Here is a 15,417-nt window from a genome sequence, read left to right on the forward strand (position 1 = left end):
CGGAGTATCAAGGCAACAACTTCTCTCTTGTGGCTCTTTAATTTCCCTCCTTTTTTAATTGTTGTTATTCCTAATAGGTGCAACTGAGAGTAATTAGTCTGAAGTGTAAACAGTAAAAGTTTTGCTTGTTATAGTTAAGGACAATAACTAATATTCTCTAGTGATGGCAACATAAACTGGGCTCATTAGAACAGTTTTGTTTTGGCCTGTTTAACAATAAACGCATCCTCTGGGAGCATTGTGCAATAAACAAGTCATTAGATGTGTTTGTCACTGTTTACTGACTCATTATGTCTATCCATCAATGCTAACAGTGGAAATATTGTGATATTATCATTTTATTGAATTAAATGTAAATGTATGAATTTGAGATTATTCTGTGCCTTTTTATTGGGCAAAGCCTGCACTTTTATGTGCTAGAATTTTGATAGTAAGCATATTACTTACTTCAGAAGCAATTTCCAAATTCCATGTACTTGTGAATAATGTACCTCCTCCGACGGGCCGATGCCTCTGCCGTCTCCGCTGTGAAAGTGCTGGTGTTCCGTGGTCAGAGGTATAATACGATCTATGAATGGACGATTAATGATCGATAAAAGCTGCTTAATAGTCACGATAGATGGCGAGTGAAGCAGCTACTCAGGTAAGAGGACCAAAGAGGGAAAGTGTGGAAGCGCGCATATATAATAGACTGTAGAAAACTGAGACTGAATTTTTTGAGATGTTGGATTTTTTTAGACTGATTTTTTTTTCAAATTCAGAGGCAAAAAAAGAAATTTTATTTATTTTAAAATTCAAAGTCTGATTTTGATGCTGAAAAATGTCAATCTTAGAAATTCATATTCAAACTCAGATGGCACAAAAAAACTTCCATAGAATAATCATTGCCATTGTGAGGTAGGCAGGTTCAGCCTTGAAGGCCCGTTGCCCAGTGAGCTCAGATTAAGCAGGAATGACAAGATGAGGATGATTGGATTTAATTGGACCAGGTTGAGGTGAAGGTGATGTAGTTGTAGTGCAGCAGCTGGCCAGGAAACTGTTCTGTGTATCTGTCAGTTTATATGTTAAATTACAGATGAATACATTAGATGTTAGGGATTTCGCTGCATTATATATTAAGGGTAAATCTCTTTACTCTTCCGCCTCCAACCCAAGGAGTCCCTGCGAGACGCCAGAGCCTCATCCCACTCCTCCGTTCTCATTCTCCTCGACCTATCTGCTGCATTCGACACAGTCAACAACCAAATCCTCCTCTCCACCCTGGCTGAGCTTGGCATAACTGACTCTGCTCTCACCTGGTTCACATCATACCTGACAAATCACACATTTCAGGTCACATGGAATGGCTATGTCCAAACCCTGTTCTCTGGACACGGGTGTCCCTCAAGGCTCAGTATTAGGACCGCTTCTGTTCTCACTCTAACCAGATCACTAGGTTCTGTAATTACATCGCATGGATTCTCCTACCATTGTTACGCAGATGACACCCAGCTATTCCTCTCTTTTCCCCCAACCTCTGACACTCACATTGCAACTCGCATCTCGGAATGTCTGGCTGACATCTCTGTCTGGAAAACTGCACATCACCTCAAGCTTAACCTGAATAAAACCGAACTCCTCTTCATCCCAGGGAAAGACTGCCCTTGCATGGACCTGTCGGTCACTGTCGAGGGCATCACAGTATTGCCTTCATCAACTGCGAGGAACCTGGGTATAATCCTTGATGCCAAACTATCCTGCACCCCCAACATCACTGCTGTGGCCCGATCCTGCAGATTTGCCCTCTACAATATCCGCAGGATTCGGACCTTCCTCACAAAGGATGCAACGCAACTCCTGGTCCAAGCACTGGTCATCTCCCGCCTTGACTACTGCAACTCTCTCCTGGCTGGACTCCTGGCCTCTGCGACTAAACCATTGCAGCGTATCCAGAACACTGCAGCACGCCTTGTCTTCAGTCTACCCAAATTCTCCCATGTGACCTTCCTCCTCCTTGACCTCCACTGGCTTCCTGTTGCACCACGCATCCAATTCAAGACGATGGCACTGGCCTTCAGGGCCATCAATGGAACAGCACCCATCTACCTTCAAACACTGGTCAAACCTCACGCCCCGAGGTGAGCACTTCGCTTCTCTACTTCAGCTGGCCGGCTGGTACCATCGCTGAAATCAAACAAATGTCACTCAGCAAAGTCCAGACTCTTCTCTGTTCTGGCGCCTCAGTGGTGGAACAAACTCCCGACTAATGTCAGGACAGCTGAGTCATTTGCCATCTTCCAACAAAGGCTCAAGACTCATCTGTTCAGATTTTAAAAAACCAAACCTTACCTATAGCAATTTGATCATAGCACTGTTGCTCTTAAGGTATGTTTTGCTGAACAGCTACTACTTTACTCAGACGAGGATCTAACACTTGTTCTATTTTTAGCTCTTACTTTATCGGCAATGATATGTTGTGGTTTCTTTGTTTCCTTCTTTTGACAAATGTACTTATTGTAAGTCGCTTTGGACAAAAGCGTCTGCTAAATGACCTAAATGTAAATGTAAATGTAAATCTACCTTTGAAGCGAGAACAGTAAAAGCACGTTGGCACCACACAATATAATATTTATGTTATTTTTTGTACACATTTGTTAATTCCATAAATGTTTTAATTCCTTAAAAGACACAAGCAACTGAAAACAGAAGTGTCAAACCCACTTCCAAATTGATTGACAGGCTTCATAAACATGATTCATATTGTCAGATGGAAATAAAAGTGGTTGCTGATTGGGGTTTCAGTTTTAATAAGTGTTGAGGCTATTAATTACAACCTGCATGTTTTCCTGCTCTGGAGATAAAGATTAATGAGGTGCTTGGAATCACAGGACAATTATATGTTTGTGTTGCCAACAAGATAAGTTTGAAGAGAAATACACTTCAGTAGAAGGGCACTGCTCATTACTATATTGTTGATCCATATTATTCTTAATTAGAAGGTTGCGTGTTATCTCTGGAGGCTGATGAAGAGGGTATAATTCTAACTGTGCAGAGGACAGACATGGAGACGTTCAATGGCTACTATTGGAGTCAGCAGAATATGGAGCCGCTTTGTGTAAAGCGCTCATCAACAGGTGAGCCAAAGACACACTGTGTTCTGTTGCATGTTATATTAATGGTGCATAAATGTATACGTGTCTGTTTACGCTTACTTAAAGTTTCCATTGATTCTTAAATATAATGACTTATGCATTTACCCTGACAAAGACATTAAGTATTTCATTTGAAAGATAAGTAATAAGATGTACTTTTTCCCTCCTTTTCAAACCAGAGAGTTTTTACGCACCTCGGCACAGACCCAGTCCAACTATGTCTTCTCTCAGGACCGCTTTAAATGACTCCGGCATCATTCATCCTCCTGGCTTTTATATCATCGGATTCCAGACGTTTCCCTTCATCAGCCTCTACATTATCTTCCTCGCATTTGTATATGTGTTTACACTACTTTTCAATACTTTATTGATCTACATAATTGTTCAAGACTCCAACTTACATACATCTAAGTTTTTAGCTGTGGTCAACCTTGCAGTGATTGACATGATCTTAAACACAAGCACGATTCCCAGCATGATTAAGGCGTTCCTCCTTAAGGACAACTTTGTTCCGTTCAATCTATGTCTATTGCAAATGTATGTGTACTACGCCGTGGTGTCTATGGAGTCGTATGCGCTCGCCATACTTGCCTACGACAGGTACGTTGCCATATGTTTCCCTCTGCGTCAGAACCGGTTCAACACGGTGACGATCATGTTGTGCATCGTGGGCGTGACTTGGGTTTACAATTTGGGATATGTGGCATACAACACAGCCATCATGACTCGACTGTCATTCTGCAATTCGGTCAGTGTGTTCAGCTATTTCTGTGACTACGCGCCCGTGTTTAGACTCGCTTGCAATGATTACACCCTGCAGTGGTCAGCTGCTTCGACTTCCAGTATGGTGAATCTGATGACCCCTTTTAGTTTCATCATTCTGTCTTATAGCAGCATCCTGGTCACCGTGTTCAGGATGAAGTCGCTAAGCAACCGGATGAAAGCTCTCACTACTTGCGTCGAGCACCTGATCCTCGTTGCTGTGTTTTACATTCCTATATTCACCATATTTTCATTGGGGTTTTATGTGCGATCCATTGACCCGGACCAGCGTGTGCTGAGTCTGTCGCTGGCCTCTTGCATGCCACCCTGCATCAATCCCATCGTATATTCCTTGAAGACCAAAGAGATTAAAACCAGAGCCGTGGCAGTGGTCCATAGAATGAAAACCAGCCTTTGACAATGTGTTTCCCTACAAAAGCAATCTTTAACAGTCAAGACTATGTGTGTATGAATGCATGTTGTTAGGCCTATTTTACTGATCCGTCAGAGGAAGCAGGCATGGTTTTATTTTCATAATTTCTTGATTGCTTACGACAAATGTTGAATGCCATTCTATTCTAAAAAATAACATTAATTTCCAAGAGGATGACCAGCTCCACACTGCAGTATAAAGGAAGACAACAATTCAAATAAATACTGTGCTGAAATCTGATAGTTCCCATCATAACTGGCTTCAAGACACTATACCTTTTGGTCAATTCCAACATTGTCGACGAATTTGTGATAAGGCCCAACGGTTTTATGAAGCAGGCTACAATCTTGTCAGACTGATTTGCACAGAGAGGCTATACAACAAAATAAGATGCTTGTAAAAAAAATAAGAAACTCTTTAAGGACTATTAGAGTGATGATGCTGACGATAGAGCCTTTATCTGTGAGGGCCGGTGCTCTGTGTCTTTGTTCCCTATTACACAATAATGTGGTTTTCTTAATATTTATTTGTCATGTTATTTATTCCCTATTACACAATAATGTTTTTTTTAAGATTTATTTGTCATGTTATTTATTCCCTATTACACAATAATGTGTTTTTCTTAATATTTATTTGTATTTATTCTGCCATTATGTAAACACTCTACATATTACTGACGTATTTAGGCATATAATATACTTAGCTGTATTTTAATTTATTTGTATGATATATTTGACTGCTCTGGCTCTTATGTATGCACCTGAAACACTCCTATCTGGAACACTTTGTTTTTTACTTTACTGTAACTCACATTTATATTCTTCATAAATTGTCTGAAAAACAGCAGGTCTCATTATTGTCTTGAGCTGAGATACTTGAAGAGATTTTAAGTCGGTGTGCTGCATCAGAAATGCATTTTCTAATCATACTGAACTAAGGGGCTCATCGCACCACAAAGAAGGCACAACCCTTCATATGAAAACACGGGTTGACTTCCATCTCCCCGTTTATTTGTCGTTCTTTTAAATGTGGTATTAAATGAGGTATTGGAGAAAAGGTTAGAGAAACTGTATTTGGACTCATATATGTACACGTTTGTTCCATTAAGACTTTCTCGGGTGAATATTTTTGCATTTTCACACAAAATTATACAAAAACTGGATTTTTTTGCGTTTTGGAGTATCAAGGCAACAACTTCTCTCTTGTGGCTCTTTAATTTCCCTCCTTTTTTAATTGTTGTTATTCCTAATAGGTGCAACTGAGAGTAATTAGTCTGAAGTGTAAACAGTAAAAGTTTTGCTTGTTATAGTTAAGGACAATAACTAAAATTCTCTGGTGATGGCAACATAAACTGGGCTCATTAGAACAGTTTTGTTTTGGCCTGTTTAACGATAAACGCATCCTCTGGGAACATTGTGCAATAAACGAGTCATTAGATGTGTTTGTCACTGTTTACTGACTCACTATGTCTATCCATCAATGCGAACAGTGGAAATATTGTGATATTATCATTTTATTGAATTAAATGTAAATGTATGAATTTGAGATTATTCTGTGCCTTTTTATTGGGCAAAGCCTGCACTTTTATGTGCTAGAATTTTGATAGTAAGCATAATTACTTACTTCAGAAGCAATTTCCAAATTCCATGTACTTGTGAATAATGTACCTCCTCCGACGGGCCGATTGCCTCTGTCGTCTCCGCTGTGAAAGTGCTGGTGTTCCGTGGTCAGAGGTATAATACGATCTATGAATGGACGATTAATGATAAAAGCTGCTTAATAGTCGCAATAGATGGCGAGTGAAGCAGCTACTCAGGTAAGAGGATGAAAGAGGGAAAGCGTGGGAGCGCGCATATATAATAAACTGTAGAAAACATTTGACAATGGTAATTTGACTTAAAAAATATTTAGATATATTTAATAAAGTGTAATAGTAATCATGCTTTATATATTGATAAGCAATTTCCATTAAACAGGAGCTAGAACCGCTAATGTAATCGATTCAGTTACGTGAGAGAAGATGAAGACGAGATGTCAATAAAGTTAATAAAAAAAATATGAGATGTGTATACTTCCATGTGAACAGTCTGAGGGTAACAGCATACTCAAACGTTCATTTAGTAGGCGGTATGCAGTACATACACGTTGACTATGTAGTAGGCAGTAAGTTAGTATGGCACTTCGAACACACACGCACAATCACCTGCGTTTGTGGCCATGGCCAGACCGGTCTGTCCTACCTGGGTGGGTGTCACATGATGAGGGATCGATTGCTTCTCCCTGGTGACCCAGATGTTGAGTCTGGTTCTTTTTACACTGAATTTTTTGACGTTGAATTTTTTTAGACTGAATTAATTGTTTGAGATGTTGAATTATTTTGGACTGAATTTTTTCTAGAAATTGAATTTTTTTTCTACTGAAATTCTTTTGAATTTTTTCAAATTCAGAGGCAAAAAAAGAAATTTTATGTTTTTTAAAATTCAAAGTCTGATTTTGATACTGAAAAATGTCAATCTTAGAAATTCATATTCAAACTCAGATGGCACAGAAATACTTCCATAGATAATCATTGCCCTTGTGAGGTAGGCAGGTTCAGCCTTGAAGGCCTGTACAAGTCCCTGCAAGGCCAGTGAGCTCAGGTTAAGGGGGAATGACAAGATGAGGATGATTGGATTTAATTGGACCAAGTTGAGGTGAAGGTGATGTAGTTGAAGTGCAGCAGCTAGCCAGGAAACTGTTCTGTGTTCTGAACTCCTGCCTCATCTATCTTTCAAAACGCATCAGGAACTGTCCTTTTGATCAATACTCAACTGAAAAAGAGTCGTACACTCTAGGTGAGGTGCGGCGTTGGGTCAGGTGGAGAAAGTCTGGACAGGCTAACCATGGTCAGATGGTTGGGAGTTGGACAGAGGACAAGGCAGAGGTTCCATTTTGAGCCACATACGGGCATTTATTGATAGTTATTTTCCTTTTTTTTACCTTTTTTCCAGAGTCCAGTTAGTACAGGGGTGTGTGTGTGCTGGAACAACAAAAGAGGCGAAATTAATAGAGGGAAAGCACCCCATAATCAGCACAACACACATCATAACTTTACATAAATACCATTGCACCATTAACATAACATAAACATTAACATAAATTATTATTAAGGGTAAACAATATACTGAGTCTTTAAATACTCCCGTGACCGGCATAGCGGGCACGTGGTCGCTGCTTCCTCCTCAACCCTGCCTGCGGGTGCGCCGCACTAGCGGCTACGTCCAAGCACATGTAGACGCCGGAGAATGTTGGCTACGGCCAAGATCAAAGGCAGAGGAAGAGGGGGACCACACTCACGTTTGATGACGCACACAGGTTACGTTTGCCAGCCAGGAGATAGGAGATGTGTTGTATTTCTCGGGCCAGTAATCCGGAGGCAAACGGTGGCGTTCGAAGGATGCACACGGGTAGCGTTTGCCGGCCAGGAGAAGAGGAGACGTGTGATATTCTCGGGCAAGCGATCCGGAGGCAAACAGTGGCGTACGGCAACAGGTGAGTTTATATGGCGTCCAGAATCAGCTGATCGTCACCAGCTGTGTATTCCGTGCGCTGGGGCATAGTCACGTGGGTGCGCTCTAGGCAGGCAGAGTTGGAGCAGCGCGATGACACGCAGGTTATTCAGTAAACGAGTGGGGATCTTGCACAGTCGCCCCGGAATTTGTGGCAAATTCCACTCCCGAGGAAGAGCCACGAGGTTCATCCTCCTCCTTCAATTCTGGCAAGGGAATGAGCCTTGCCACGGGCCGGATATAGCTCCTATCTCCCACTCTGACCTCAACTGTCCGGATTCTCCCATCCACCCCAGAGATGACTTGGGTGACTTGTCCAGCAGGCCAGAGCGCACAAGGGGATTGAGGGTCAATGATTAGAACGGTCTGTCCAACAGCCATGTTGGCGGTATTCCTTCTCCATTTCCCCCGTGGCTGTAAGCTGGGTAGGTAATCTCGGACGAATCTGGACCAGAAATGGTCGGCGAGAAGTTGACTGTGGCGCCACCTACGGGTGCCAACGAAGCTGGTGGAGGCGAACATTGCCTGAGGGAGTGAGATCCCATTTGGTGGTCGGGGAATCAGCTGATGCAGGCACATAGCACTGGGGCATCTGGACCTGATGTAGATCGGCCAATTCCTGCTCCCACAGGAGCCAGCGATCCATGAGCTGCCTGATCTCAAATCCACCCTTAGCCAACAGGAGGCGCAACTTCTCCAGCATGTTCTTGGCCGCGGTGGATGACGGCAGGCTCTGGAGGCAGTTATCCACATAGAATGAGTTCTCCACAGAGTCCACCACCTCCGGGTCCGTGCCTTCATAGTCCCTGGCCTGGCATTGTAGTGCATTAATGGCGCAGCATGGACTGCAGGTGGCGCCGAAGGGAAGCACTTGCCATTCATAGGTGGTGGGTTCCCGCTCTTTCTCCAGGTTTCGCCAAATGAATCTAAGGAGGGCCCGGTCCTGTGGCAGGAGACGGACCTGATGGAACATGGCGCGGATATCACCACTAATGGCTACTGAATGTTGTCGGAAGCGGAGCAAAACCCCCAGGAGAGATGGACCCAAGGTAGGTCCAGGGAGTAAGTTATTGTTCAGGCTTTGTCCTCGGAAGATGAACGAGCAATTGAAGACTAGCCTATGCTTCCCACTAGCCTGCTTAATGAAGTGGTGCGGTAGATACCATGCCTCCGACTGGTGCGGCTTGTCGTCTGAGTCCTCCACCATGGTCACATAACCAGCTTCCAGCAGTTTCTGAATCTCCTTGTGGTGAATCAGCCAACCTAAGGCAGGAAGAAGTGAAGGCATTGTGAATGGAATATCTTATCCCTGGGCGTTCAGCAGGGGATATGGAAAAGGACACATTCATTCCATGCACAGGGACTATCCGCTGCCGAATCGTCCGAAGGTGAAGCACATCTGGCTCCCCCTGGAGGTGAAGAGGCTGTCTAGCAGCAGGTAAGAGGATTGTCCGACTGGAAGCATCGTCGAGCAGGGCAAACGTCTCCAGGCTATAGTTTCCGGCGTGCAGTTTGACCTTTAGAACTTTCAGCAGGACCCTCGGTGATCGGTTAGGCAGGTCTAGGTAGACGGCTTCATCCCGAGGAGATTGAACCATCATGACGGGGGTTGGATCAATGGAATCGGCACCACTACTATCATGCAGAATAGTCAAATGGAGCTTGCTACACAGGTTGCAAGGCTTTCTCAGGGTGCAATCGTCTGATGGATGGCGACGAGTGCATTTATGACATCTGTTGTTATCGGCAATCCACTTTTTTAGCTGGGACGGAGTGAACCTCATCACCGTGGGGCATGAACCAAAGAAGTGCTCATGATTGTCTTGATAAGGGCAGTAAGGCGGGAATCGGTTCCTGTCTTTAGCCGAGGGGTTCGTATTCGTCCCCGCTTCGGCTGGACGATCCGTAGGCCTAGGCTGAGGACCAGCAGGAACTCTGGGCAGTGGGGATGTTCCCGTGAGATACAGAGCTGTCGGGCCTTCCCTGCATCTCATCACCCCAGCCACGGGTTCCTTCCTGTCCCACTGGACATTAGAGGCCAACTGCTGAGTGATGTTCCTGGCCCTCGCCTTCGTGTCGAGCCACGTGGACAGATGCTGAATGGTGTATGTCCGGCTGGTTCCATCCTTCAGGAGGCCATACTTGTAGCAGTATTCCACAAATCCGTCCCGGTAGGAGGGAGGCAGTTTCCCCAAAAGCTTGTCTGCATGGGATCCACACTTCAGTTCACTGCCATGCTGGCCTTCTACCGTCTCTAACAGCCCAACAAGAGCTCTGACCGACAAGGTGAATTCTTGAAAGGCGGCATTGTCACCCATCTTGATTGGCGGGGTGTTCAGGATGCTATTGATCTCACCCTGGACCAGCTGGCGCGGTTGTCCGTATCTCGTTCGCAGGGCAGCCAGGGCAGCGCTATACGGATCTTTAGCATACATGTGTGATTTGGCTAGCTTGTAGGCACTGGGGAGCTTTATATGGCCTTGGAGGATTTGGAACTTGAAATGTTCTGACAGATGGGTATGGACTGTAATGGGAATTTTGGATGTTTGTAATTTATAATCAAAATCTTTGTCAGGTCAGACGATCCGCATCTCCTCTTCTCAACTGTTATGCTATGACTAAAATGAATGCCTGTGTACTTCTTGTCTTTGTCAGATAGGACATGAACCATCTTTTGTCTACAGTATGATTCCTCCTCCTTAAAAGGGAGATTGCTGTTAGACTCAGGGTCGTTCCTGCTGACTCTGAACCTTTGCATCAGAAGGCAGGGGTGAACGTTATTTTCCTCTGCAGACGAAAATACTTTGTTGAATAAACCTCGGAGAAAAAGCTGATCCTGGTTGTTGATCTTTATTGGGCAGATTCATTTTTTTCCACAACAGGACGCTCACCGGATTTCCTAAGGCCATGTCGAGCAAGACAAAATCACTCTCCCTGCCACTGTCGAAGTAAGGCAGCCTTGGTTTGGGAATGCCATATGCTTATGCTACTAACAGCTCCATCATGTCGGCTTCTCTATTCGGACCTCTGCTTGCCACGGGCCGTCAGCTGGGGATGGATCGTCACCCCCTGGGCGTGACCCAGGGAGATGCCTTCCCTGAGGAAGGCAGAGTACGGTCCAGCGGCTCATCATTCGGAGACTCTGAGTCCACTGAAGGTTCGGGGGATACTCCCCCCCTCCTCGGTGGTCTGGCCTTCCCCCACCAGCTAACCCTGGATTCACTGGGCCCGGGCCCTCGTTAGATTCATTTGGCGGAACCTGGAGAAAGAGCGGGAACCCACCACCTACGAATGGCAAGTGCTTCCCTTCGACGCCACCTGCAGTCCACCTTGCAGAGAAATACAACACATTTCCTATCTCTTGGCCGGCAAACGTAACCCGTGTGCGTCATCAAACGTGAGTGTGGTCCCCCTCTTCCTCGGCCTTTGATCTTGGCCGTAGCCAACATTCTCTGGCATCTACATGTGCTGGGACGTAGCCGCTAGTGCGGCGCACCCGCAGGCAGGCAGAGTTGGAGCAGCGCGATGACACGCAGGTTGTTCAGTAAACGAGTGGGGATTTTGCACATCAACCATCTGGTTAACATTAGGATGATCATGATCAGGTCTCGACTATCTGTCAGTTTATATGTTAAAGTACAGATGAATACATTTGATGTTAGGGATTTCGGCGCATTATATATTAAGGGTAAATCTACCTTTGAAGCGAGAACACGTCGGCAGCATACAATATAATATTGATATTATTTTTTGTATTAATTTGTTAATTACATAAATGTTTGAATTCCTTAAAAGGCACAAGTAACTGAAAACAGAAGTGTCAAACCCACTTCCAAATTTATTGACAGGCTTAATAAACATGATTCATATTGTCAGATGGAAATAAAAGTGGTTGCTGATTGGGGTATTCAGTAATAAGTGTTGAGGCTATTAATTACAACCTGCATGTTTTCCTGCCCTCGAGATAAAGATTAATGAGGTGCTTGGAATCACAGGACAATAATATGTTTGTGGTGCCAACAAGATAAGTTAGAATACAAATCTCTCGTTTCAGTAGAAGGGCACTGCTCATTACTATATTGTTGATCCATATTATTCTTAATTAGAAGGTTGCGTGTTATCTCTGGAGGCTGATGAAGAGGGTATAATTCTAACTGTGCAGAGGTCAGACATGCAGACGTTCAATGGCTGCTATTGGAGTCAGCAGAATATGGAGCCGCTTTGTGTAAAGTGCTCATCAACAGGTGAGCCAAAGACACACTGTGTTCTGTTGCATGTTATATTAATGGTGCATAAATGTATACGTGTCTGTTTACGCTTACTTAAAGTTTCATTGATTCTTAAATATAATGAATTATACATTTACCCTGACAAAGACATTAAGTATATAATTTGAAAGATAGGTAATAAGATGTACTTTTCCCTCCTTTTCAGACCAGAGAGTTTTTACGCACCTCGGCACAGAGCCAGTCCAACTATGTCTTCTCTCAGGACCGTTTTAAATGACTCCGGCATCATTCATCCTCCTGGCTTTTATATCATCGGATTCCAGACGTTTCCCTTCATCAACCTCTACATTATCTTCCTAGCATTCGTATATGTGTTTACACTACTTTCCAATGCTTTATTGATCTACATAATTGCTCAAGACTCCAACTTACATACACCAAAATTTGTGGCTGTGGTCAACCTCGCAGTGATTGACATGATCTTAAACACAAGCACGATTCCCAGCATGATTAAGACATTCCTCCTTAAGGACAACTTTGTTCCGTTCAATCTATGTCTATTGCAAATGTATGTGTACTACAGCGTGGCAGCTATGGAGTCGTACGCGCTCGCCATACTTGCCTACGACAGGTTCGTTGCCATATGTTTCCCTCTGCGTCAGAACCGGTTCAACACGGTGACGATCATGTTGTGCATCGTTGGCGTGACTTGGGTTTACAATTTGGGAAGTATGGCACACAGCACGGCCATCATGACTCGACTGTCATTCTGCAATTCGGTCAGTGTGTTCAGCTATTTCTGTGACTACGCGCCCGTGTTTAGACTCGCCTGCAACGATTACACCCTGCAGTGGTCAGTTGCTTCGGTTTCCAGTATGGTGAATCTGATGACCCCTTTTAGTTTCATCATTCTGTCTTATGGCAGCATCCTGGTCACCGTGTTCAGGATGAAGTCGCTAAGTAACCGGATGAAAGCTCTCGCTACTTGCGTCGAGCACCTGATCCTCGTTGCTGTGTTTTACATTCCTATATTCAGCATATTTTCATTGGGATTTTATGTGCGAGCCATTGACCCGGACCAGCGTGTGCTGAGTCTGTCGCTGGCCTCTTGCATGCCACCCTGCATCAATCCCATCGTATATTCCTTGAAGACCAAAGAGATTAAAACCAGAGCCGTGGCACTGGTCCATAGAATGAAAACCAGCCTTTGACAATGTGTTTCCCTACAAAAGCAATCTTTAACAGTCAAGACTATGTGTGTATGAATGCATGTTGTTAGGTCTATTTTACTTATCCGTCACATGAAGCAGTCCACACTAATTCCACACTGCAGTATAAAGGAAGACAACAATTCAAATAAATACTGTGCTGAAATCGGATAGTTCCCATCATAACTGGCTTCAAGACACTATACCTTTTGGTCAAGTCCAACATTATCGACGCATTTGTGATACAGCCCAACCGTTTTATGAAGCAGGCTACAATCTTGTCAGGCTGATTTGCACAGAGAGGCTATACAACAAAATAAGATGCTTGTAAAAAAATAAGAAACTCTTTAAGGCCTATTAGAGTGATGATGCTGATGATGGCTGATGATAGAGCCTTTATCTGTGAGGGCCAGTGCTCTATGTCTTTGTTCCCTATTACACAATAATGTGTTTTTCTTAATATTTATTTGTCATGTTATTTATTCCCTATTACACAAGAATGTGTTTCTCTTCATATTTCTTTGTATTTATTCTGCCATTATGTACATATTACTGACGTATTTAGGCATACAATATACTTAGCTGTATTTTAATTTATTTGTATGATATATTTGACTGCTCTGGCTCTGTGTGCACCTGAATCACTCCGATCTGGAACACTTTGTTTTTACTTTACTGTAACTCACATTTATATTCTTCATAAATTGTCTGAAAAACAGCAGGTCTCATTATTGTCTTGAGCTGAGATACTTGAAGAGATTTTAAGTCGGTGTGCTGCATCAGAAATGCATTTTCTAATCATACTGAACGAAGGGGTTCGCACCACAAAGAGGGCACAACCCTTCATATGAAAACATGGGTTGACTTCAATCTCCCCGTTTATTTGTAGTTTTTTTTAAATGTGGTATTAAATGAGGTATTGGAGAAAAGGATTTTTGTTTTTTTAGAGAAACTGTATATGTACATGTTTGTTCCATTCAGACTTTCTCGGGTGAATATTGGGGCATGTCATTTAAACCAAGCTTCAGCGGTATATTGCTGTGAGAGGAATTGTGCCTAAAAAGCAATCAATGTACAAAACGGAAAATTTAGTTTAGAGTCTGAATGAAACTTTGTATTTGTAAATCTTCATAAACCAAAGCAGAACTAGTTTAATTATGCAATTTGATTTTTTTTTAAAAAGGTAGTTACGACACTTGGCGGAGTATCAAGGCAACAACTTCTCTCTTGTGGCTCTTTAAAGCTTTAATTACCCTCCTTTTTTAATTGTTGTTATTCCTAATAGGTGCAACTGAGAGTAATTAGTCTGAAGTGTAATCAGTAAAAGGTTTGCTTGTTAAAGTTAAGGTCATTAACTAAAATTCTCTGGGGATGGCAACATAAACTCATTAGAAGAGTTTTGTTTTGGCCTGTTTAACGATAAAAGCATCCTCTGGGAACATTGTGCAATAAACGAGTCATTAGATGTGTTTGTCACTGTTTACTGACACATCATGTCTATCCATCAATGCTAACAGTGGAAATATTGTGATATTATCATTTTATTGAATTAAATATAAATGTATGAATTTGAGATTATTCTGTGCCATTTTATTGGGCAAAGCCTGCACTTTTATGTGCTAGAATTTTGATAGTAAGTATCTTCTTGGTTTACGAAAAATAATTTGTCTCATTCGACTTTTTATTTACAAGAAACTCGTGAGTACATAGTAAACACAAATGTGGTGGTTTTGTGTGATTCATTTGGGAAAGCAATGCCAAAGATCTGTATATTAAATCAACTAAGTGAATTTCTTTAGTCAAAACAGCCCTAATAAATGTAAATTTGCACCATGACTCCAGAAAGGTTTAGATCACAGTAGCAGTGAGTGTTATGTAAATCTTTCACATTAAAATTCAAACATTTGTCTTCATAAAAGATTATTGGACTTGAATATATTTTTAAACCCTAGCATGTCCTTATCCGTGATCTACATTCCTTTTTTCTCTTTTCTTCATTAAATTCTGTTCTATTTTATTTTACCAAGCGTCTATCTATCTTTAAATGATCACTCAAATAAAATTAAAAAACGCCCTTTTTTAAATAAAAAATAACCTATAGCACAA

At 42.6% G+C, this 15,417-nt stretch overlaps 2 protein-coding genes across 2 annotated transcripts; both read left to right on the forward strand.

Annotated features, from left to right (window-relative positions):
* Window positions 1-3,348: 3,348 nt before the first annotated feature.
* On the forward strand, window positions 3,349-4,311 carry LOC311026376 (olfactory receptor 1496-like; the record flags this gene model as incomplete). The annotated part of the gene is made up of 1 exon (XM_084029899.1): window positions 3,349-4,311. One exon carries the CDS (start codon window positions 3,349-3,351, stop codon window positions 4,309-4,311), a length of 963 nt encoding a protein of 320 aa, XP_083886025.1.
* An 8,040-nt stretch (window positions 4,312-12,351) lies between these two features.
* LOC311025315 (olfactory receptor 1M1-like) lies at window positions 12,352-13,314 on the forward strand (the record flags this gene model as incomplete). Its single annotated transcript, XM_084028166.1, has 1 exon — window positions 12,352-13,314. The coding sequence occupies one exon, from the start codon at window positions 12,352-12,354 to the stop codon at window positions 13,312-13,314; it is 963 nt and encodes a 320-aa protein (XP_083884292.1).
* Between the last annotated feature and the right edge of the window lie 2,103 nt (window positions 13,315-15,417).

The sequence above is a fragment of the Eutrigla gurnardus genome (genome assembly GCF_963514095.1).
Source record: "Eutrigla gurnardus genome assembly, chromosome: 15".
NCBI lineage: Eukaryota > Metazoa > Chordata > Actinopteri > Perciformes > Triglidae > Eutrigla > Eutrigla gurnardus.